At 45.9% G+C, this 25,560-nt stretch overlaps 3 protein-coding genes across 6 annotated transcripts in view; 1 reads left to right on the top strand and 2 right to left on the bottom strand.

The window, feature by feature from the left end:
- Window positions 1-3,001: 3,001 nt before the first annotated feature.
- Window positions 3,002-13,983, bottom strand: tyw3 (tRNA-yW synthesizing protein 3 homolog (S. cerevisiae)). Its single transcript, XM_072273263.1, has 6 exons — window positions 13,802-13,983; window positions 11,224-11,304; window positions 9,480-9,578; window positions 8,263-8,334; window positions 5,873-6,006; window positions 3,002-3,453 (listed from the first exon to the last, which is right to left on the bottom strand). The coding sequence occupies exons 1-6, from the start codon at window positions 13,964-13,966 to the stop codon at window positions 3,258-3,260; spliced, it is 747 nt and encodes a 248-aa protein (XP_072129364.1). The 5' UTR covers window positions 13,967-13,983; the 3' UTR covers window positions 3,002-3,257.
- A 424-nt stretch (window positions 13,984-14,407) lies between these two features.
- cryz (crystallin, zeta (quinone reductase)) overlaps window positions 14,408-25,560 on the top strand; it is a 43,973-nt gene continuing 32,820 nt past the window's right edge. The window contains exons 1-3 of one of the 2 annotated variants that reach the window (XM_072273261.1): window positions 14,408-14,487; window positions 19,887-20,012; window positions 22,139-22,291. In XM_072273261.1, coding sequence (XP_072129362.1) covers window positions 19,893-20,012; window positions 22,139-22,291 — 273 coding nt within the window. In that variant the 5' untranslated portion in view covers window positions 14,408-14,487; window positions 19,887-19,892. Of the gene's footprint in view, window positions 14,488-14,544; window positions 14,566-19,886; window positions 20,013-22,138; window positions 22,292-25,560 lie in introns of those variants that run through there. The other variant, XM_072273262.1, reaches the window with a different exon arrangement.
- The window catches only part of lrriq3 (leucine-rich repeats and IQ motif containing 3), an 88,849-nt gene continuing 88,547 nt past the window's right edge, over window positions 25,259-25,560 (bottom strand). For 2 of the 3 annotated variants that reach the window (XM_072273255.1, XM_072273256.1), the window contains exon 8: window positions 25,259-25,554. In XM_072273255.1, the coding sequence (XP_072129356.1) occupies window positions 25,412-25,554 (143 nt within the window). In that variant the 3' untranslated portion in view covers window positions 25,259-25,411. The remainder of the gene's footprint in view (window positions 25,555-25,560) is intronic. The other variant, XM_072273254.1, reaches the window with a different exon arrangement.

The following is a 25,560-nucleotide window of genomic DNA, read 5'->3' as shown; positions in this document are numbered from 1 at the left end:
AAGTGGCAGATGGAGTTCAACCCAGATACGTATGAGGTGGTTCATTTTGATGGCAGAATATAGTATTAATAGTAAGACTCTTGGCAGTGTGGAGGATCAGAGGGATCTTGGGGTCTGAGTCCATAGGACACTCAAAAGCTGCTGTGCAGGTTGACTCTGTGGTTAAGAAAGCAGACGGTGCATTGGCCTTCATCAATCATGGGATTGAGTTTAGGAGCTGAGGTAATGTTGCAGCTAAATAGGACCCTGGTCAGACCCCACTTGGAGTACTGTGCTCAATTCTGGTCACCTCATTACAGGAAGGGTGTTGAAACCATAGAAAGGGTGCAGAGGAGATTTACAAAGATGTTGTCTGGATTGGGGAACATACCTCATGAGAATAGGTTGAGTGAACTCGGCCTTTTTTTCTTGGAGTGACGGAGGATGAGAGGTGACCTGATAGATGATGAGAGGCATTGATCATGTGGATAGTCAGAGGCTTTTTCCCTGGGCTGAAATGGCTAGCATGAAAGGGCAGTTTTAAGGTGCTTGGAAGTTGGTACAGAGATGTCAGGGTTGTTTTTTTTTTAATGCAGAGAATGCTGAGTGCGTGGAATGGGCTGTCGGTGACGGTGGTGGAGGCAGATACAATAGGGTCTTTTAAGAGGCTCCTGGACAGGTACATGGAGCTCAGAAAAAGCGAGGGCTATGGATAACCCTTGGTAATTCCTAAGGTAAGGACATGTTCGGCACAGCTTCGTGGGCCGAAGGGCTTGTATTGTGCTGTAGGTTTTCTATGTTCTAAAGAATACAGTCCTAACCTATTCCACCTTTCCTTATAACTCAGATCCTCCAGATCTGGCAACATCCTTGTAAATTTTCTCTGTACTCTTTCAATCTTGTTTACATCTTTCCTGTAGGTAGGAGACCAAAAGTGCACACAATCCTCCAAATTAGGCCTGAAAGTCTTATACAACTTCAACATAACATTCCATCTTCTGTACTGTATTGATTTATGAAGGCCAATGTGCCAAAAGCTTTCTTCATGACCTTATCTACCTATGACGCCATTTTCAATGAATTATAGACTTGTATTTCCAGATTCATTCTACCAAGTCTCAGTGCCCTACTGGTCACTGTGTAAGACCTACCTTGGTTAGTCTCCCCCCCCCCCCCCGAGGTGCAAAATCTCGCACTTCTCCACATTAATGTCCATCGGCCATTTTTCTGGCCACCTTTCCAGTTGATGCAGATACCTCTGCAAGCCATAATAGCCTTCCTCACCATCCAGTACACCCTGAAACTTGATGTCATCCACAAATTTGCTGATCCAATTAATCACATTATCATCCAGATCATTGGTATAGATGACAAAGGACCCAGCACCAATCCCTGCAGCATGCCACTAGTCACCTTCCCAGTCAGAGAGGCAACCATCTACTACCACTCTCTGGCTTCTCCCCCAAAGCCAATGTCTAATCCAATTTACCACCTCATTCTGAATGCTGAGTGAATGAACCTTCTTAACCAGCCTCCCATGGGGGATCATGTCAAGTGCCTTACTAAAATCCATGTAGACAACATCTACTGCCTTGCCTTCATCCACATTCCTGGTAACATCCTTGGAAAAACTCTAAAAGATTGGTTAGACATTACCAACCATGCATGAAGCCATGCTGACTAACCTCATCAGTCCCTGTCTCCAAATACTTACATATCCAGTCCCTTAGAATACCTTCCAATGACTTTCCCACAACTGATGTTAAACTCACCTTCCTACAATTTCCCCGTTTATGCTTAGAGCCCTTTTTAAACAGTGGAACAACATTGGCTGTCCTCCAATCCTCGTGTACTTCTGTCACCAAGGATGTTTTAAATATCTCTACTAGAGCCCAAGCAATTGGTCTGAAAAATATTTCCATTTGCTGGTATACATGCATATGGTTCAATGACAATATACTTGAACTTGTAAGGATGGATGTTTGAAAGAAGGAATGTTTGTGAAAGGACGTATCAAAATGTTTAATAGCAGAAATTGCTGTTGCTCCCATGATAAACTACCTTCCTTGGCATTATCAATCGAGCCAGATAATTACCTTTTTGAACATTGAATTCCCCTACTTCCGGTAATTCCCTCCCCCCTCCCCCAGCTGCCTACTACCTTCCTCTTGGTTCCGCCTCCTTCTACTACCCATTGTGTTTTCCGCTCTTCCTTCTTCACCTTTCCTGCCTATCACCTCCCTGCTTCCCCTCCCCCACCCCTTTATCTTTCCCCTCACTGGTTTTTCACCTGGAACCTACCAGCCTTCTCCTTCCCACCCTCCCCCCACCTTCTTTATAGGGCCTCTGCCCCTTCCCTCTTCAGTCCTGACGAAGGGTTCCGGCCTGAAACGTCAACTAATCTTTTCCACGGATGCTGCCCAACCTGCTGAGTTCCTCCAGCGTGTTGCGAGTGTTGCAGATAATTACCTTCATGCTTCAATTACACCAGTGAACAGTCCTTATGTACAAAATAGAGAAGGCCATTCAGCCCAGCTCTAACAGGGTAGACAGTTTCATCAATGTTTCCACGGGCTGCTACTTATTTCTTTCCTAACACTCATTCTGAAAAAGCACACAGGATAAATAACGCACAGCATTTAAACCTTACGTTTGATGGATCCTCTACCGTAACATTTCCAAACAATAAATATGCCGGATATATTTGGGACGCCATGGTACTGTAGTGGTTAACACAACGCTGTTACAGCTTGGGGTGTCGGAGTTTGGAGTTCAATTCTGGCATCCTCTGAAAACAAGTTTATACATTCTTTTCCGCATGTTCATGGTGTACCCAGAGGAAACCTGGTTTCCTGCCATAGTCCAAAGATCTACAGATTGGTAAGTTAATTGGTCATTGTAAATTGTCCTGTGATTGTGCTGGATTAAATCGGTGAGTTGCTGGGCAGTGTGGCTCTTTGGGCCAGTAGAGTCTGCTCTGTGTTGTCTCTCTAAATAAAACAATAAAATTAAAACACTGTTCACATTATCCATAATATACTTTATACTTTATTGTCGCCAAACAATTGATACTAGAATGTATAATCATCATAGCGATATATGCTACTGATTTAGAAAAAAGCAGAGATAGAATTCACTTCACAAAAGTGGTATAAAACAAACCAGCACTCCAGCAGTGGTTAAGTTGCGCGGCTGTCAAGGGAAGATTACATCTGAGGTTACCGGCCGAGATTCCGACTGCAGACCAGCACCCTGCTTTCCTTAGGTACGAGTCACGATCACCTGGGGTCCATCAGAATCCCAAGGTCACCTTCATCATCACTCTGATCCGTTGGCCCTCGGTGATGCCGCTGCCCCGCTGCGGCCCCCCGTCGCCTCCTGCGGGTGTAGACGATGGCAGCATTGCCAGTCACCTCGCTGGGCTCCTGGGGTGGAACAGTGGAGGCCATGAGGGCTTGAAGGCTGGCATGAAACCTGCAACCCAGGAGACAAACAATGACAAGTTTCTTCCCGGGCAGTAATGGTGACAGATTCTTAGTTAACAATTTTTAGCCAAGGGATAAGAGAGGAAGATTTGCAGTGATCTGGGAGGCTCTGCTTGAAACAGTGGCAGAACCAGATTCAATGTGAGCTTGCAAATGGAACTGAGGAAAGAGAAAAGATAATAGAATATAAAAGCAAAGGTGTGATGCTGAGGCTTTCTAAGGCATTGGACAAACCACATGGAGTATTGTAAGCAATTTTAGGCCCCTTATTGGAGTGAATCAAAAGGTTCACAAGAAAGATCCTAGGAATGAAAGGGTTACTGCAAGAAGAGCGTTTGATGGCTCTGTGGCTGTACTCACTGGAGTTTAGAAGAATGGGGGGGGATCTTATTGAAACCTACCAAATACTGCAAGGCCATGTGGAGAGGATGGTTCCTATAGTGAGGGAGTCCAGGATCAGAGGGCATATCCTCAGGATAGAGGGATATCCATTTAGAACTGAAATGAGGAAGGTTATGGGGAGAATAGGGTTGAGAGTGAAAATAAATCAGCTAATGTGGAACAGTCTCAATAGGCTGAATGGCCTTACTGTGCTCCTATGTCTTATTGAAATACTGTGCAAGAAAAGGTGGGTGGGTGGGAGTGAAGTGAGAAGCTGGGAGGTGACGGGTGTAAAAGGTAAAGGCGGCAGAAGGAGGAATCTGATAGGAGTGGAGAGTGGGCCTCGGAATAAAGGGCAAGTGGAGTATATGAGGAAAAGGGGCGAGAGGAACCCAGAGTGGGGAATTTTAAAAAGAGAGACAGTTGGAGGGGGGGTGGGAAGAGATTACTAGAAGTTGGAGAAATCAACATTCAAGTCAACAGGTTGGAGGTGACAGAGGCAGAATATGTCTGTACTGACATGTCAAAATAAGAATGGGAAGTTAAGTTGAAATGGGTGGCCACTGGGAGATCCTATCTTTTTTTTCTTCATAGGAGAATTAGGCCATTTGGCTCTTCAAGTCTGCTCTGCCATTCAATCAAGACTTAACTTTTTCTCCCCTCCTCAGCCCCACTCACCGGCATTCTCCCCGTAACCTTTGCTGCCGTGTCCAATCAAGAACCTATCAAGCTCTGCCTTAAATACACCCAACAGCCTGGCCTCCATAGCTGCCTGTGGTAATAAATTTCACAAATTCACCAGCCTTTGGTTATAGAAATTTCTCCGCATCTATTTTGAAAGAGCGCCCCTTTATCCTGAGGCTGTGCCCTCTTGTCCTAGACTCCCCCACCAGGAAACATCCTTTCCACATCTACCATGTCTAGGCCTTCTAACATTCGAAAGGTTTCAATGAGATCACCTCTCATCCTTCTAAATTCCTGCAAGTACAGACCCAGAGCTATCAAACGTTCCTCGTATGATAGAAACATAGAAAATAGGTGTAGGAGTAGGCCATTCGGCCCTTCGAGCCTGCACCACCATTCAGTATGATCATGGCTGATCATCCAACTCAGAACCCTGTACCAGCCTTCCCTCCATACCCCCTGATCCCTTTAGCCACAAGGGCCATATCTAACTCCCTCATGATTACACTTTCATTCCCGGATCATCCTTGTGAACCTCCTCAGAACCCTTTAAAATGCCAGAATATCTTTTCCAAGATGAGGAGCCCAAAACTATTCACAATACTCAAGGTGAGGCCTCACCAGTGCCTTATAAAGCCTCAGCATCACAACCCTGCTCTTGTATACTAGACCTCTTGAAATGAATACATTTACCTTCGTCAGCACTGACTCAACCTGCAAGTTAACCTTCAGGGTGTTCTGCAAAGGACTCCCAAGTCCCTTTACATCTCAGATTTTTGGATTTTCTCCCCATTTAGAAAACAGTCTGCACATTTATTTCTAGTACCAAAGTGCATGACCATGCATTTTCCAATATTGTATTTCATTTGCCACTTTCTTGCCCAGTCTCCCAATCTGTTAAGTCCTTCTGCAGCCTACCCGTTTGCTCAACACCATCTGCCCTTTCACCAATCTTTATCATCTGCAAGTTTGGTAACAAAACCACCTATTCCATCCTCTAAATCATTAATATACAGCATGAAAAGAGGCAGTCCCGACTCCGACCTCTGTGGAATACCACTGGTTACTGGCAGTCATCAGAAAAGGATCCTTTTATTCCCACTCGCTGTCTCCTACCGATCAGCCGCTGCTCTAACCATGCTAGCAACTTTCCTGTTGTAGCAGATGGAGAAAATGCTTTCTTAACCACGTTACCTAACCGTACAAGGATCTTTGGAGTTGCACACCAAGTTTCCTCTGTTCTTCAATACTCCCCAGACTACCATTCGAGGTGTGTGCCCTAGCCGAGTAGTGCTCCCAAAACACATCAGCTCACTTTACTCTGAAAGGGATTGAAAATTTACCTCCCTATCCTTCTCTGGTTTTCCTCCATTTTCCGATTAGCCACTTGCACAAGGTAATCGATGTACTCGTCACTCACCAACACCGATCCTTGATGACACAGAGGAACCTCCAGACAGTGGGTGCTGCGAATGGCCTATCCACCACACAGGTGTCAAAGAAAGAGACACAAACTGAAACGACAGCACAAACGCTACGCATCTCTAGCTGCTCTGTGTTGGCTTCCTGTATCTTTTAGAGTTGATTTTAAAGTTCTCTTATTTGTTTTTAAAGCTCTGAATGGTCTGGGACCAGACTACATTACAAAATCTCTTTCATTTTATAATCCTGCTCAAGCTCTCAGGTCTTTTTCTGTTCGTCTGTTGAATTTAAACAATCTCCCTCAAAAGCTAATTGCCACATCAGTTTTTTTGAACTATGCACCTAAACTGCGGAATTCAATCGCTAAAACTGTAAGGGATCCATACTCACTTGATACTTAAATGCCAGCTCAAAACCTATTCATTTAACCTTGCGTTTAACTAACATCTTGTCTTTTATTTACATGTTTGCACTTTATCCCATTGTAAAACACTTTGAACTTCATTGTCTGTATGAAGAGTGCTCTATAAATAAGGTTATTACTAAAATCAAGAGTGATGGATCCAACTATTTAATTCTTAGATTAGACTCTTAATTATTTTTTTAACAACTAATTATCTGCTTGTATTTTAAGTAGCTCTTGTGTACAAGTAACTGCCTAGAATGAGGTGGTAGTAGTATGCAAGTTTAATATGCTGTCAGTGGTTCTATTGGTACAATTCTGGAAAGCTACAGAACTTCCTTTGTTCTGCATTATCTGATCTCATTAGTTCATTCCTATACACAAATCTGAATAGAATTTTCCTCATCTGCTGTTTAAGAAAGCCTGCCACAGGGGTGCACCATCTTCTTCACTTCTTAGATCTTGGCTTTCCTTCCACTTCGGAGACCTCTATCACTGTCTGTTTCAATCTCTCTTTGTTCTGTCAATGTCTAATAAAAAGACTGTAAAGCAATAAGGTTGTGCCTTTTTCCTAACTTCTGAAAGAACCTTGGATTAAAACATCAGAATCAAACAACGGTGTCACACAGCATTGACCACACTGGTTTTTTCTCAGGTAACAGATCAGGGACCTTCATTGTCCAAGGATTCAGAAAACGCTGTGGCTGAACTAGGAGCATAAAAGGAACACAGGTACATAACTGATTAAAGTTAAAGATTAGATTAGCTTTATTTGTCACGTCCACATCAAAACATTCAGTGAAATAAATCAAATCAGTGGGGCCAGTCTGCAACCGTCGCCATGTTTCCAGCAGCAACATAGCACGCCCACAATTTACGAACCCTGACCCGTACATCTTTGGAATGTGGGAGGAAACCAGAGCACCCAGAGGAAACCCACAGTCACAAGGAGAACATATAAACTCCTTACAGACTGTGATGGGAATTGAATCCCAGTCTTATAGCTAGCACTGTAAAAAGATGTGCTAACCACTACATGACCATACTGTTCCTGATAGGAGCATTGATTTGCTCTACAGCTCGACCAGGTGGCTCGGTGGAGCAGCGGATGGTGCTGCTCCCTCACAAATAGGTTCGATCCTGACCTCTGGCACTGTCTGTCTGGAGTTTACATATTCTCCCTATGATCAGGAGAGTTTCCCCTGGGTACTCTGGTTCCTTCCCAGATCCCAAAGCCGTGTGGGCCGATGGATTGATTGGCTGCTGTAAATTGTCCCCAGTGTGTGGGTGAGGGGTGGATCGGAGCGGGGAGGGGTGGGTGGAGGGGAAATGACGGGAACATGGTGGGGGGGTTTGCAATGTGATGCTATATCAAATTGGGGCATCCGAGTTCGGTGTTCAATCCCCGACATCCTCTGTAAGACAGTCAGTACGTTCCTTCCTGCGTGCACGCGGGTTTCCTCCAGGTGCTCCAGTACCCTCCCACAGTCCAAAAACATACCGGTTAGTAGCTTAATTAGTCACTGAAAATTGTTCCTGTGACTAGGCTACAGTTAAATAGGTGGGTTGCTGAGTGAGCCAAGGGGGGAGGGAGGGGAAGAGACAGACAGACTGGGTGGGGAATAAAGTAGGAGGAATCCCTCCTATTCTTTGCTCCAATCACGTTAGAATTATGCCCCTCATTAGTCATTTCTGCCCTAGGAAAAAGTCTCCTGCAATCCACTCGATCAATCAGACATCACTATCAAACAAGAGGGCAGACTGCTGGTTATTGGCATACGGAATCCATCGGGGGAAGGTGCGTTTAAGCTGCATGGAGAGAACTGCATCAGTTTGTGGGCACTGAACTGCAGAGGAAGTGGTCTGGAATCAACCAACATCTTGTGAACGTAGACAAGATCATCTTACCATCATGACTTTCCCCTTCTTGCTGATTGAGATCCCAGAGTTCCTGAAGCCAGAGTTTATGGCAATGGAATGCTGTAATCCAGCACAACACGAGAACAAAAATTAGTGGGAAGCTAGAGGATTGGGGAGAAGACAACTAAAAAGTCATAAGGAAAAGATGGAATACAGAAGTAAGTTAGCCAATAAAAAGCATAACAAAAGTTTCTTCATATATGTAAAGAGTAAAAGAAAGACTAAAATGGAATTCAGCCTGCTGTGAAATAATGCTGGAGAGGTAGGAGGATAAGGAAATGGCAGACAAACTGAATAAGGATTTTGCATCAGTCTTCATTGTGGAAGACATGATCAGTATGGTGGAAGTTCCGGGTGTCAGGGGTCATGAAGTGTGTGAATTTATCATAACTGGAGAGAAGGTTGTTGGGAAACTGAGAGGTCTGAAGGTAGATAAGTCACCTGGACCAGAAGGACTACAACCCAGTGTTCTAAAGAGATTATGGAACATTAGTAATGATCAGTCAAAGATCAATGGATTCTGGAGGAATGGAAAATTGCGAATACCACTCTACTCTTCGAGAAGGGAGAGGCAGAAGAAAAGAAATTATAGGCCAGTTAGTCTGACTTCAGTGGTTGGGAAGGTTGGAGTTGATCATTAGGGATGTGATTTTGGTGTACTGGGAGGCACGTGATAAAATAGGTCAAAGTCAGCATAATTTCTTTAAGGGAAAATCTTATCTGACAAATCTGTTGAAACTCTGAATAAATAACAAGCAGGATAGACAAATGACAATCAGTGGATGTTGTGCACTTGGATTTTCAGAAGGTCTTTTACAAGATGCCAAACGTGAAGCTGCATAACAAGAGCCCACAGGAAAGATTCTTGCATGGACACAGCACTGACTGATTGGCAGGAGGCAAAGAGTGGGAATAAAGGGGCTCTTTCTGGTTGGCTGCTGGTGACTAGTGGCGTTCCACAGGAGTCTGTGTTGGGAGAGCTAAATTCAGCTCCAATGTTTTATGGCATGGATTAGATGGACCCAAGGGCCTGTTTCTGTGTTGTACTTTTCTATGACTCTATAACTACATATATTGTGATTTTGTTTACAGAGCCTTGTGGGAATTTGCTGGCACAGATTAGTTGCCACATGACAATAGCTACATATCAGAAGACCTAAAGCACAAAGCAGATAAAGCACAATGGAAATGAGCTGTCTCTTTACCAGGAGCTGTGCATCCTCCACTTGCCTGCACTGGACGTGAAGAACAAAAGGCTCAAACTTAAAGACTGCATTGTCTTCAGCTTTCTGTAACCCTGAAACCTAGAGGCCACAAAAGAGTACACAGTCAGAAGTTAGGGATACAGCACAGTAACAGCCCCTTCTTGTCCAAAACCCAGTGACCAATTACTCTAACCAACCCGTATTTCTTTGGAATGGGGGAGGAAACCCACGCGGTCACAGGAAGAACGTACAAACCTTTTACATACAGCAGTGGGAATTGGACCCACTGTGCAGTGGACCCAAACTACTCTAATTAGACCCACTAGTGCAGTTATAGTGTAAAAGCCACGTCGCTATGAATGCTTTGCCGCATCCCTGTGATAACTTTTCTGACAACTATCTGCCCTGCTTTTTCCGTCTGTCCTCATACTGAAAATCAAGATGAAGTAAGCATTTGCCCTTTTGTTTCTGTACCCTCCGAGTCCACCCTTGGGGTCATGAGTTCATGGTGAAAGGTGAAATGTTTAAGGGGAACCTGAGGGGGGACTTCTTCACTCAGAGGATGGAGGGAGTGTGGAGTGAGCTGCCAGCACGAGTGGAGGATGCAGATTTGATTTTAACACTTAAGAAAAATGTGCATAGGTACAAGGATGGGAGGAGTCGGGAGGGCTATGGTCTAGGTAATGGTGAATGGGACTAGGCAGATCAATAGCTCAGCATGGACGAAATCAGCCAAAGGTTCTGTTTATGTGTTATGGTCCTCTATGCTGGCTGCAATACCGTTTGGTATGGGGGGGGGCTGCTGCACAGCATCAAAGTAAGTTGCAGGAAGCTGTTAAATCAGTCAGCTCCATCATGGGCACTAGCCTCCGTAGTATCCAAGACATCTTCAAGGAACGGTGCCTTAGGAAGGTGGCGTCCATCATTAAGGATCCCCACCACCCAGGATATCCCCTTTACTCATTGTTACCATCAGGAAGGAGGTACAGAAACCTGATGGCACACACTCACTGATTGAGGAACAGCTTCTTCCCCTCTGATATCCAATTTCTAAATGGAGATTCAACCCATGAACACTACCCCAACTCTTTTTAAATTTATTTCTATTTCTTGTACCATTTATTTTAACTATTTAAGACAAGTGTGTATGTATATGTGTGTGTGTGTGTGTGTGTGTGTGTATACACACACACAATTACTGTAATTCAGTTTTCTTCTACCTCATGTATTGCATTGTACTGCTGCCGCAAAGTTAACAAATTTCACGACAGATGCAGGCAATATTAAACCCGATTCTGATTCTACGACTCTACGGCACCTTTGTTATGCTTGCTGCCTAGAAACTCAATGTGCTGGTAATTGCCCCCTTTAAGCTCTTTCCACTTGTCCTCTGACAGATAGACATTCCCTTTATTCCTCACATCTCCTCTACTGAAAGCTGATATCTCTCTCCTTCCCAGCTCTGGAAATGAGACACAGACCAGAAACTCTGGCCATTTCTTTTTCTACACATCACCTGACCTGCTGAGTTTTCCCAGTATATCCTGTCACCTTGGCCTCGCCTATGGGAGGGAGTTCCTCATTCTCTGCTCTTTGGTAAAGTTTCTTTTTGAGATCCCCACTCGATTTCTGAGCTCCCATCTGCCTCCATTAAGCTCGATTGAATGACAAGACTGTGAATGAATCAGAGGTGCATTCAGGCAGGACGTGCAAGGGGCAGTGTAGCAGAGAGTAGTTATCATACCACATCTTCTTTCCGACATTTCTGGTGGGTCACAAACAACCAGGGGCAGTTCTTTTTCTGTCCTTCTGTCTGGTCAGAGCCCTAAAGAAATTACAAATGTGGATTACACCATGGACAGCCCTGTATCAGCCTCCCAGCTCCAGAGACCCGAGTTTAATCCAATGCTGTATCTGTGGAGTTTCAAGTTATGAGGGCTTCCCCCTCCCAACCCCGAATGCTCCAGTTCCCTCTCACATCACAAAGACGTGTGTGTTGGTAGGTTAACTGGATGCCTAAATTGCCCCTTGATGTGGGACAAGAGTAGAATCTTGGGGATGTTTATGGGATGAGGGGAGACTAAAAACCACAAGAGAGTCTGCAGATCTCGCTGAGTTTCTCCAGCATTTTGCATGTGAGACTAAAGTATGTGGTTGGCAGTTGGCACTAAATGATAACTTTAAGGTGAAGCTTAAGGTTTAAAGGGCATCCAAAAAAGAATATTTCCCACCCCCCCATTGTAGCTGGAATCTGGTACACCCTGCCTGAGGGGGTAGCAGAGGCCAATATATGGAGAAGGAAAAAAAAAGTTTGACATTTTGGACCAAGCCCCTTCAGCAGGAAAGAGAGAGAGACTCATCTCACAGATATAGTACAGAAGCAGAAGTCACAGATAATGCAATCTGGAGAAACACATAGAGCATTGGAAGAACTCAGTGGGTCATGAAGCATCTGAGGAGGGAAATGGACAATGTTTCAGGCAAAGATGAAAGGTCTCAGTCTGAAATGTCAGCTATCCATTTCCCTCTGTAGATACACACATAAAATGCTGGAGGACCTCAGCAGGTCAGCAGGATCTCTGGAAAAGAGTAAACAGTCGATGTTTTGGGTCAAGACCCTTCGTCAGGGCTGAGAAGGAAGGGGAAAGATGCCTGAATTGAAAGGTGGGGGGGAAGGGAACAAGGCCAGATGTGTGGGAAAGGTCAAGGGTGCAGAAGGATCTGAGAGGAGAGTGGAGAGAGGCTGCTGAGCCCAGTGAGTTCTTTCAACGTTCTCTATGCTACTACAGAACCAGACCCTTAGTCCCACATTATGCAACACCCATCCACACCAATTCAATCCCCCAGTACTCTTAGACCATAAGGCATAGAAGCAGAATTAGGCCACTCAGCCCATCAAGTCTGTTCCATCATTTCATCATGCTTGATCCCAGATCCCACTCAACCCCATACACCTGCCTTCTCGCCATATCGTTTGATGCCCTGACCGATCAGGAATCTATCAACTTCCGCTTTGAATATACCCATGGACTTGGCCTCCACCCTAGTCTATGTCAGAGCATACCACAGATTCACTATTCTCTGGCTAGAAAAAAATTCCTCCATCTTCTGTTTTAAAAGGTTACCCCTCGATTCTGAGGCTGTGCCCTCTAGTTCTGGATACTCCCACCATAGGAATCATCCTCTCCACATCCACCTTAACTAGCCCTTTCAAAATTCCGTAGGTTTCAATGAAATACCTCCCACCTGGCATTCTTCTAAATTCCAGTGAGTATAGGCCCAAAGCTGGCAAATGCTATGTTAACCCTTTTGTTCCTGGAATCATCCTCATGAACCTCCTCAGGACTCTGTCCAATGACAACACATCTTTTCTGAAATATGGGGCCCAAAACTGCTGACAATTCTCCAAGAATGGCCTGACTATTGTCATATAAAGCCTAGGCATTATCTCCTTGCTTTTATATTCTATTCCCCTTGAAATAAATGCCAACATCGCATTTGCTTTCTTTACCACAGACCTTAACCTGTAAATTAAACTTCTGATAGTCTTGCACAAGGACTCCTAAATCCCTCTGCAACTCTGATGTTTGAACCTTCTCCCCATTTAGATAATAGTCCACACTATTGTTCCTTTTACCAAAATGCATTATCATACATTTCCCAACACAGTATTCCATCTGCCACTTTTTTGTCCGTTCTTCATTCTTCCTGCTGCAATTACATTGCTTCCTCAGCACTACCTACCCCTCCACCTATCTTCATATCATCTACAAACTTTGCCACAGAGCTATCAATTCCATTATCCAAATCAATGACAAGCAATGTGCAAAGTAGCAGTCTCAATACTGACTCCTGAGGAACACCACTAGTCACTGGCAGCCAACCAGAAAAGATCCCCTTTATTCCCATTCATAGCCTGTCAGCCATTCCACTATCCATTCCAGTATCTTCTCTGCCTTGGTGATTCAAGCGCTTGTTTAAAGTTCTGGAAGTCTCCGGCTCCTACAACCCACCTACGGCCTGTATCAACCACCCATTACCAACCGCCTTCCTCATCTCTTTACCTCCCTCACTAATGGCCCCTACCCCTCTGCCCCCACACTCTCATCTCCTCCAATCCCTATCCCTCATCCTATTCCCTCCATCCAATCCCCTCATCCCCTCCGACCCTATTCCTCACCCAATTCCCTCCATCCACTCCCCTCATCCCCTCCGATCCTATTCCTCACCCAATTCCCTCCATCCACTCTCCTCATCCCCTCCAGCCCTATCCCTCACCCCATCATCTATTCTCCTCATCCCCTCCGATATCTATCCCTCACCCCCAGCAGCAACAGGCGGCCTGAGCAGGAGCTGGTGCTGCAGTACCGCTCCGAGCCGTTCACCAGCTCCAGCAGCTCAACGATGGGCGCGTCCACTCGGCCCTTCCTACTAGCGTCAGCCCCAGATCGCAGTCGCTGCTCCTTACACAGTACGAAGTCGGCCATTGCTCCCGGGGCGGGGTTTGATCAGACGATCGGACGCAGTGATAGATGGGAGAACAGCCGTAACCTTCGAGCTGATTGGATAAAGTGCGCAGTTACCTGTGACCTTGGAACTGATTGGTGGGGACGGATGGTGGCTGTGATTGATAGATGGGAGGTGGAACGAGGAAGGAGCGGAATGGTAGGAAGAGAGGCGGGGCCAATGGACAGCAAAGGCTAGAAATTCAGAGAAGCACATACAAAATGCCGGAGGATCTCAGCAACAGGCTGTCGACATCAGAGCTGGTGATGAGCTGATAGGATGATGTGATTGGCAGCTGGGCGGGGCAGGGGCGGGCTTGAAGTGCAATGGGCGGGGTTTATGTGGAGATTGGCAGTGGGTTGCACCGATGAGGCGAGGGAGAGGGCGGGGATAGCGGTGATTGGCAGGCCGGTGTTATTTAAAGTGCGGATGGCCGCCGCCGTGGGCGGAGTGTGATCGGAGTTACCGGTTCGGAGTTGGGGCTCGGGTCGGCAGACAGCAGGTCATAGAGCCGTTCTTCATTATTGCAGTGCGGGAAACGTGTAACTTTCCCTTCTGTTCCGTAAAACTTGCCTGGGATGTGAGTGAGTTACTGAGGGGAGGGGATGGCTTCCCGGAGACGAGGAAGGGTATAAGCATAGTAAGAAGGCATAGAGAGGGTGAATGCACTCAGTCTGTTCCCCAGGATGTGGCGGGGGGGGGGGGAGCGGTGGAAAGCTACAGGACGTAGGTTTAAGGCAGAATAGCAGTTTGGAACAGCCTAGATGGGCCTCTTTCTGTGCTGTACTGCTCAGTGAAGTGACTAGGTAAGAAGCGAAAGATTTAGTAGGAACCCGGGGGTAGAAGGAGTGGTTGGGTAGCTACATTAACAGCATTTTAAACACCTGCATAGGAAAAGTAAAGAGGTTCATGTTTTGTTGTAACATTTACGGTGGTGTGGTAGTGTAGTGGTCAGAGCCACTTTTGACAGTGCCAGCAACCCAGATTCAGTTCTGCTGCTGTCTGCAGTTTGTATGTTCTCTCTCTGACCTCTGGGTGCTCTGGTTTCCTGATGTATTACAAGGATGTACTGGTTAGTAGGTTAATTGATCAGGCAGGTGAAATTAGGTGGTGTGGCTTGTGTCAATGCAATGTGCTGTTGCAAAATAATAAACTTCATCTTATACAAGAGAGTAATTCTCATGTAGGCCAAATGGTGGGGAATTGGGACTAGCTTGTGCAGAAAGGCCTGTTTTGGTGTGCTCTAACTCCAACAGTGTCTGTATCAGGTGCTCTGCAAAATCAGACCTTTCAAAATTCCTTTCACCTACTGCTGTTGTAAGATGAGTGTAGTTTCCTAGTATGATGACATGGGCTCTCCACCTCACAATCTAGTTATCAACTGCAAGGTCTAGCTTGTCATTCAACCATACATGAATGGCCATGAATACAGTTAAACAGAAGTGTTACTCTGGGGCCAAGGTGCAAAACACAGAACCAACAGTTATACACAGCACAAAGTGCATATGGCACATATAAGAGCAGTAAAATACAGTCACACAAAAAATATAGTCTGGGTCCTGAGTCTGTGAATGTTGCAGCAGCCTGCAGTTGAACACACTGTGTCTTATCTTCTGTGAGCGAACACTGGGGGGGGGCAACATCGATTCCAGTATGGACACCGAACCACACTGCCCCGGCATTGACACCTCTCTCCTGGACTGCTGCAAACAGGTGACACTGCGGCTTGAGACTTGGCTCTCTCCACGACTCAGGCCACACAACTCTGTAGCCATAAGAAATAGGAGCAGGAGTAGGCCAACTGGCCCATCGGTCCTGCTCTGCTATTCAATGTGATCATGGCTGGTCTGGCCAATAAGCCAGTGAATTGGACTTGCAGCATTCCGCAATAGCAGTGACCAACAGGTTGTGATCACAAGAAAAATGGTTAAGACAATCACTTGCTGTTAGATTACACACCTTCACTGCACCCTTTCTGACACAGGCAGCAGCATAATCCACACCAAGCCCAGCTTCTTCAGTTTCTCCACCAACAAGCAACTGGCTGATGGGATAGAGCTGCTGTACTTTATGTCCGGCAGGATCCTTTGATTGTAAAGCTTCACATAGATAGCAGGTGGTCTTGCAATTGGTTTATTATTGTCACGTGTACTGAGATATGATAAAGTATACTGTTCATATAGACCAGATTGTAACAGTACATTGAGGTAGAACAAGGTGAAACAAAAATAATCTACATGAAGTGAATGCAGTTGTAGCTCCTTGAAGACTGTGTTAGGGATCTAAGGCAACAGCTGGATGACCTGAGAGGGAGGAGATCATCGAATGGAGTCACACGTTAGTAGTCAGCCATAAGTTGCAGGAGGTGGCTAGCCCGGTGACTGTCAGGAGAAGGAATGGGAAGATGAATAGGCAGTTAGTGCAGAGCACCCCTGTGGCTACTCCCCCAATATTAAGCATACCGTTTGGATCCTGTTGTGGGGGATGACCTTTTCCCTCCTGAGGAAGTAGAGGTGGTGGTGAGCTTTCTTGGCTGTGACATCTACATGGTTGGACCAGGTCAGGCTGTTCATGATGTTCAAACCTTGGAACCCGAAGCTCTCAACCTCAACACCGTTGATGTAGACAGGAGTGTGTGTACCGTCCTCCTTCCTGAAGGCAATGGCCAGTTCTTTTGTTGAGATTTAAGGAAAACATTGTTTTCGTGGGCTCTGCCTCCTTCCTGTTGTCATATCAGAAGATCTGTTCTGGGTCCAGCACATATGTGGCATCACAAAGAAGGCACAATAATGCCTCAGCTTTCTTAGAAGTTTGTGCAGATTTGGAATGTCACCTAAAACTTTGACAAACTTCGAGAGATGCACAGTTGAGAGCATCTGAACTGGTTGCATCATGGCTTTGTATCAAAACATCAATGCTCAAGAACAGAAAAGCCTACAGAAAGTAGTAGATACAGCCCAGTCCATCACAGGCTAAGCCCTCCCCACCAGTGAGAACAAGGATCACTGCCACCAGAAAGCAGCATCCATCATCAAGAACCCCACCATCCAGACCATGTTCTTTTTCTGCTGTTACCATTGGGCAGGAAGTACAATAGCCTTAGGTCCCATACACGTCCTTTCCCTTCCTGATGAAGGCTCTCAACCAGAAATGTAAACTGTTTATTCCTCCTCATAGTTGCTGCCTGACCTGCTGAGTTCCCCCAGCATTTTGTGTGTGTTGGTCTGGATTTCCAACATTCGCAGTATCTCTTATGAGTATAATGTGAAATTTGTTGTCTTGCAATGGCAGTACAGCACAAAGACATAACATTTTATCATAAAAGAGAGGCGAGACTGCGCAGGCGCGTGACGTCAGCCAGTAGAGCACGAAAGGTTTAAAAAAGCAAGGAATCCTCAACGGTTTTTGATTCAGAGCAAGAAGGCTGCGAGTGAACAGCTGATTTTTCGGAGCATAGGGTGTTTTTTTACTACTCAGGGTAAAAGAGAGGTGAGACTGCATAGGTGTGTGATGTCAGCCAGTAGAGCGCGAAAGGTTTAAAAAGAAGACAACCATATCCAGCGGGCAGCGGAGTGAGAGGTGGCAGAGTGATTGGACTTTGGCTCAACGGGCTTAGGCAGTAACAGGATGAGGCAAGGTAGGTTTACCTGTGTTATTTGCAGAAAGGAGTAAGTATGTGTGTGAGGCCAGCTTTCTGTGCTTGGTGTCAGATGTGGGAGGTCCGGGAGTGTCCCAGCCTCCTAGACGGCCATATCTGCACCCAGTGTGTTGAGCTGCAGCTCCGAAGGGAACTGGAGATGCAGCTCGATGACCTTTGCCTGGTCAGGGAGAGTGAGGAGGTGATAGAAAGGAGTTATAGGCAGGTGGTCACACCGGGGCCACGGGGGACAGACAAGTGGGTAACAGTCAGGAGGGGGAAGGGGAAGAGTCAGGTACTAGAGGGTACCCCTGTGGCTGTACCCCTTAACAATGAGTACTCCTGTTTGAGTACTGTTGGGGGAGATGGCCTACCTGGGAGAAGCGACAGTGGTCGTGCCTCTGGTACAGAGTCTGGCCCTGTGGCTCAGAAGGGTAGGGAAAGGAAGAGGATGGCAGCAGTGATAGGGGACTCTATAGTTAGGGGGCCAGACAGGTGATCCTGTGGACACAGGAAAGAAATTCGGATGGTAGTTTGCCTCCCAGGTGCCAGGGTCTGGGATGTTTCAGATCGATTCCCTGATATCCTGCAGTGGGAGGGAGAACAGCCAGAGGTCGTGGTACATATTGGTACCAATGACATAGGTAGGAAAAGGGAAGAGATCCTGAAAAAAGAATACAGGGAGTTAGGAAGGAAGTTGAGAAGCAGGACCACAAAGTTAGTAATCTTGGGATTACTGCCTGTGCCATGCGACAGTGAGAATAGGAATAGAATGAGGTGGAGGATAAATGCGTGGCTGAGGAATTGGAGCAGGGCGTAGGAATTCAGACTTCTGGATCATTCTGAACTCTTTTGGGGCAGGTGTGGCCTGTACAAAAAGGACGGGTTGCACTTGAATCCCAGGGGGACTAATATCCCGGTGGGCAGGTTTGCTAAGGCTACTGGGGAAGAGTTTAAACTAGAATTGTTGGGGGGTGGGAACTGAACTGAAGAGACTGAGGATAGGCAGGTGATAGAGAAGGGACGCGCTCAGAGCGAAGGTTTGAGATGTGCCTATTTTAACGCAAGGAGTGTTGTGAACAAAGTGGATGAGCTTTGAGTGTGGATCAGTACTTGGAGATATGATGTGGTGGCCATGACAGAGACTTGGATGGCTCAGGGACAGGAATGGTTACATCAAGTGCCGGGTTTTAGATGTTTCAGAAAGGACAGGGAGGGAGGCAAAAGAGGTGGGGGTGTGGCACTGTTGATCAGAGATAGTGTCACGGCTGGCAGTGAGACTCTTGGCAGTGTGGAGGATCAGAGGGATCTTGGGGTCCGAGTCTATAGGATGCTCAAAGCAGCTGCGCAGGTTGACTCTGTGGTTAAGAAAGCATACGATGTATTGGCCTTCATCAAACATAGAATTGAATTTAGGAGCCGAGAGGTAATGTTGCAGCTATATAGGACGCTGGTCAGACCCCACTTGGAGAACTGTGCTCAGTTCTGGTCGCCTCACTACAGGAAGGATGTGGAAACCACAGAAAGGGTGCAGAGGAGATTTACAAGGATGTTGCCTGGATTGAGGAGCATGGCTTATGAAACTAAATTGAGTGAACTTGGCCTTTTCTCCTTGGAGTGACGGAAGATGACAGGTGACCTGATAGAGGTGTATAAGATGATGAGAGGCATTGATCGTGTGGATAGCCAGAGGCTCTTTCCCAGGGCTGAAATGGTTGCCACAAGAGGACACAGGTTTAAGGTGCTGGGGAGTAGGTACAGAGGAGATGTCAGGGGTAAGTTTTTTACTCAGAGAGTGGTGAGTGCGTGGAATGGGCTGCCAGCAACAGTGGTGGAGGTGGATACGACAGGGTCTTTTAAGCGACTTTTAGATAGGTACATGGAGCTTAGAAAAATAGAGGGTATAGGTAAGCCTAGTAATTCCTAAGGTAGAGACATGTTCGGCACAACTTTGTGGGCTGAAGGGCCTGTATTGTGCTGTAGGTTTTCTATGTTTCTATAAATATCAAAATAAGTAGTACACAAAAAGGAATAAAGAGGTAGTGCTCATGGGTTGATGGACTGTTCAGAGAAATGATGGTAGAGGGAAGAAGCTGATCCTGAATTGCTGAGTGTGGTTCTTCAAGCTTTCCGCTCTGTCCTGCTGACACTGGCTGTGGAATTACCTGAATGGAGAGCTTACTTTCAATATCAGTGCTGTTGGTTTGTATGTGAGCTGCCCTGGGCTTCGGGGAAGGTTTGACTCTAACTCTGTTAAATCCTAGGTGGCCATGGCCTCAGGGAGATTGGCCGTGTCCCTCATGCGAGCTGTGCAAGTCTTTGAGTTTGGTGGACCGTCAGTGCTGCAGCTGCGATCGGATGTTCCTATTCCCAAACCAAGTGACCATCAGGTGATGTGCTCCGTCTCTCAGTACCTTTGTTAAAGGGACTTGATGCACTTGGACCTCCTATTCTGAGGCGGTGTTCTACAATCCTAGACACCCTCACTATAGGAAACATCCTCTCCACATTCACTCTAAGTGGGTTTTCAATAATCTAATAGATTTCAATGCGATCCCCCTCATTCTTCTAAACTCCAGCGAGTACGGCCCACAGCCATCAAACACTCCTCACCCTTCATTCCTGGAATCCTTCTCGTGAACCTTCTCTGGACTCTCTGCAAAGCCAGCTGGATAAGGGGCACAAAACTGCTCACAAAATGGGTCCTTTTACAGATTAGGGTTAGTAAGTTGTGGGCATGCTAATGTCGGCACCAGGAACATGGCAACACTTGCAGGCTGCCCCCAGCAAATCCTTGGACTCAGAATTTCTAAATATATTTATTATCAAGGTATGTATGCCATATACAACCTTGAGATTTGTCGTCTTGTAGGCAGCCACAAAACAAAGAAACACAATAGAATCCACAAAACCCCCTACAGCACAAAGACAAACAGATACCCAATGTGTGGAAAAAAGAACAAATTGCACACACAATAAAATTGTAAATAAATAACTCACAGAACATGAACCGCAGAGACCCTGAAAGTGTGTCCACAGGCTGATGAGCCAGTTCAGTGCTGAGGTGAGTGCAGCCAGTCAAGACTCGTGCACTTTGCACCTGAAGGTAGTGGTGGGAAGAGACGTAGATGGGTCAGGTGGACGATCCTGGATGACTTGGAGTAGTGAGCTGAACACTGGTTCAATCGCAGCCCTTGTCCTCGATCCTTTAATCTTTTTAATCTGGTTTGGTGCTTAAATTGGCTGAAAATCTGGCTCAGTTTTCTCTGTCAGACCCACTCCCTGCCGCTACGTTCTGGCCAGAAGTTTTAAGCTGGCTCGAAGTCCACTCTAGTAGTGGCTAATGCTGCTGTACCTTATTCTCGAGATTTCAGTCTGCTGAATCCTTCAGGGTACCGCAAAAAAAATGCCAAAGCATTCAGACGCACAACTCCCAAAGGGAAATTGCATGCTGCAGACTGGGGTGATTGTAGTCCAAAAAAATATATTCAGTAGTTTTGTTAACTGCCTTCAAAACATCGCTGTACATTGACGGCACCAATTTGGGAAAAACTTTGATCTTTGATGCAATGCATTTCACTGTTTTAATGTGCATGTAACAAAGCTTATCTTAAATCTTAAAAAGGTTCTATAGGTGCACCAACACCTCAAAGAATGTAGCAGTTCAAAATGACAGCTCACCACCACCCCTCAAGGGCAATTAGGGAGGGGTTGGTTCAGGAAAAATCATTCTCCATCACTCCCTTTTCAAATCGAGTTTAATTATCATTCAAACAGCTGAATGAGAGAGTGTTCCTCTGGGGCCAAGGTGCAAAACTTTCAAAATAGCAAGCAAACATTCAAAAATAGTCAGTAACATTATTCAAAATATCGGGCAAAGAAGCATATTCACTTCAGAAAAAAAAACATATGTAGTCCAAGACCTTGAGTGACAATGTCCAGCAAAGGATGGTATGGACACCCGGCAGTGCACAGACGCACACAATCCAGCCTGTTATTCCAACGCTCGAACATGGGAGTGCAGCACCAATGAGTTAGTGGTGAGAATACCACAGTCACACATGATTAGACACCTCGAATTGTGTATGCAGTTTAGTGATGGGGAAGTTATTTGCTAGGTTCAGGAGCCTGATGGTTGCAGGGTAATAACTGTTCCTGAACCTGGTGGCATGGGACACAAGACTCCTGTACTCCCGCCTAATGGTAGTAGTGAGAAGACAGCATGGTCTGCTTGGTGAGGATCTGTTGAATGCTACTTTCTCGTGACAGTGCTCCATTAAATGTGTTCAGTGGCAGGGAGGGCTTTGTGATTGACTTTGCTTTGGCAAAGAGCTAGCACAAATACAATTGCCTGAATGTAAGTGACAATTTGAACATGGGGAAAGTTCAAATTGTCAGTTTGGATCTGCACGTGTTCAGAAGGAGTGGAATTTCTTCAGATTGACCTGGAATATTCAGTACTGGTGACGGGCACATAGACAACTCTCAGCATTTGCCCTTCTCTCTACTCTTTTAGGTGCTGATCCGAGTCCACGCGTGCGGTGTAAATCCTGTGGAAGTCTATATGCGTTCTGGATCCTACGCGAGGAAACCGACTTTGCCGTGGACACCAGGCCATGATGTGGGTGGAGTCATTGAACAAGTGGGGCCATGTGTTACCACGTTTCAGGTCAGTCACATAGCAGGCATTTCCCCCCTAGTCCGGCAATGTGAAAACTAGCTGCAACTGAGATTGTAGATAGGTTCAAAAGTCTACTGATGACTCAAAAAGAGGTGAGGATGTTGACCGTGAAGATGGTTATCAGAATTTGGAGGATCTTAGCTGGGATAGTGCGCTGAGGAATGGCAAACGGAGTTTAATTAGGGTAGTGAGAGATGGTATATCGAATATTGAAAGGCCTGGATAGAGTGGATGTGGAGAGGATGTTTCCAAAAGTGGGGGAGTCAAGGACCAAATGGCACAGCCTTAGAATAGGAGGATGTTGCATTAGAACAAAGATGAGGAAGAATTTCTTCAAAGGTTCAAAGTAAATGTTATTATCAAAGGACATATTTGTCACTATATGTAACCCTGAGATATATTTCTTGTGGGCATACTCAGGAAATTTATAGAATAACAACTATAGAATAACAGAATCAACTAGGACATTCAACCAGAGTGTAGAAAACAACAAACTGTGCAAATACAAAAAGAAAGAAATAATAATAAATAAATAAGCAATACATATTGAGAAAATAAGATGGAGTCCTTGAAAGTGAGTCCATTCTTGTCTATCCTCTTTACCCAGAAGGCAGTGAATCTGTAGAATCCATTAGCCCAGGCAGCCATGGAGGCCAAGTCACTGAGTATATTTAAAGCAGAAGTTGATAGGTTCTTGATTAGTCAGGCATCAAACATTACGGGAAGAAGGCAGGAGAATGGAGCTGAGAGAGATATTAAATCATCCATGTTGGAATAAAGCAGCCTTGATGGGCTGAATGGCCTAATTTGCTGTCTTACGGTGGTGAATCTTGGGAAGACATTTCAGGGTGGGACTCGCTCAGTGAACGGTAGGGCGCTAGGGAGGCATGAGAGTATAGTTATGCTGTTCCTTGCAAGTGGAGTCGCAGGTAGCTGATGTGGTGGAGGTGTTCATCAGGCAGTGCAGGAAGTATAGAAGTTGGGATGTTTGGTTGCAGTTGTACAAGATGTTGGTGAGGCTGCAGGTGTCGAAAACTAAATATTGGGTTCAGTATTACCTGCCGTAGGAAAGAGAACATTAAGCTGGAAAGAGTGCAGAGAAATTGTACAAGAATTTTGCCCAGATTAAGGGACTGAGTTTTGGAGAGAGGTTCAGCAGGTTGGGCCATTTTTCATTGGAGTACAGGAGGATGAGAGGTGACCTTAGAGTTGTTTAAAATCACAAGGGGAATAAATAGGGTCCATGTAGACAGGGTTTGCGGCACAGGTTTGAGCAGAAAGGAGAGAACTTTACAGGGGACCTGAGGAGCAACTTTTTCTCCCAGAGGGTGGTCATTAGATGGAAAGAAGGAAGTAATTGAGGCAGGTATATTAACAACATTTAAAATGTACTTGGACAGATTTGTGGATAGCAAAAGTTTATTTGTTCTTCAATCATTCATCTTTTATTCAATTATTTAGTCGGTCATTCAGTTCGAGATACAGTGCGAAACAGTTTAGATGTTCAGAGGGGTATGGGCCAAACATGGACAGATGGGACTAGTTTAGCTGCCGATCCTGTTATGATAGTCCTGTTCCTGTTCCATAGTCCAGGTTATGATAGACTGCTGGGCTGGGCTGAGGTATCGTTTCCATAGTCTTGTTTCTGTTGGAGCAGCTGCGTTGAAGGAACAGTTTCCATCGTCTTGTTAGTTGTGGAGCAGCTGGGGAACGTCCTGTTTCCAAATCTTGTTTGTCGTGGAGCAGCTGCGTTGGAGGAACAGTTTCCATCGTCTTGTTAGTCGTGGAGCAGCTGGGCTGAAGGATCTGTTTCCGTAGTCCGGTGTGCTATGGAGCAGCCGATCCTGAACAACCTGTTTTTAGTTTTGTGTGTGATGGACCTGTTCCATCGTTTTGTTTTCATTAGAGCAGCTGGGCTGATGGGCTTCTTCCATCATCTTGTTCATTGCGGAGCAGCTGGTCTGAAGGACCTTTTTCAATCGTCTTGTTTGTCATGGAACAGCTGGGCTCAACTGCCAGTTCCCTAGTTTTGTGTGTGATGGAGCAGCTGGGCACAGGGCCTGTTCCATCGTCTTGTTATGGAGCAGCAGGGCTGATGAAACTGTTTCCAAAGCCATGTTCATTGTGGAGCAGCTAGGCAGAAGGACCTGTACCGTCATCTTGTTTGTAGTGGAGCACCTTGGCTAAAAACCTGTTTCAATCGTATTGTGTGTAATGGACAGCTGGGCACAGGATCTGTTCCACAGTCTTCTTTGTTGTGTAGCACCTGGGCTGAAGGAACAGTTTCTATAATCTTGTTTCTTATGGAGTAGTTGGACTGAGGGAACTGTTTCTATTGTCTTGTTTGTTGTGGAGCTGATGGGCTGATGGAACTGCTTGCATAGTCTAGGTTATGGTGGAGCCCCACTTTTTGCTTTCTGTAGAGATTGCACCCTACGCGACTCCCCTGTCCATTTGTTCCTCTACATTGATCTCCTTCCTGGCATTTATCCTTGCAAGCAGAACAAGTGCCACATCTGCCCCTACACCACCTCTCTCAGTACCATTCAGCGCTGTAAACAGTCTTTCCAGGTGAGGCGACACTTCACCTGTGAGTCTGTTGGGCTCATATACTATGTCTGGTGCTCCCGGTGTGGCCTTCTGTATATCGGTGAAACCCGACATAGATTGGGAGACCGCTTTGCCAGGAAAGCGGGATCTCCCAGTGGCCACCCATTTTTAATACCACTTCCCATTCCCATTCTGTCTATCTATGGCCTCCTCCACTGTCACGATAAGGCCACGCTTAGGTTGGAGGAACAGCATCTGGGTAGCCTCCAACCTGATGGCATGAACATTGATTTCTCGAACTTCCAGTAATACCCCCACATCCCCTCTCTTTCTCCATTTCCCATTCCCTTTTCCCTCTCTCACTTCATCTCTTTGCCCGCCCATCGCCTCCCTCTGGTACTCCTTGTCTCCTTTTTTTCTTCCATGGCCTTCTGTCTCTTTTATCAATCAACTTTCCAGCTCTTTACTTCATCAATCCCCCTCCAGGTTTCACCTATTGCCCGGTGGTTCTCTCCCCTCCCCCCACCTTTCAAATCTGCTTTTTTTCCTCCAGTCCTGCTAAAGGGTCTCGTCCCAAAACGTCAACTGCACTCTTTTCCATAGGTGCCTGGCCTGCTGAGTTCCTCCAGCATTTTGTGTGTTATTGCTCGGATTTCCAGCATCTGCAGATTTTCTCTTGTTTTGGATAAGTTCTTTTTGCTCTGTTA

Source organism: Mobula birostris, chromosome 12, assembly GCF_030028105.1.
Source record: "Mobula birostris isolate sMobBir1 chromosome 12, sMobBir1.hap1, whole genome shotgun sequence".
NCBI classification, from domain to species: Eukaryota; Metazoa; Chordata; class Chondrichthyes; order Myliobatiformes; family Myliobatidae; genus Mobula; species Mobula birostris.
Note: the sequence above shows the minus strand (reverse complement) of the source record. Positions and strands in the feature narration are given on the sequence as shown.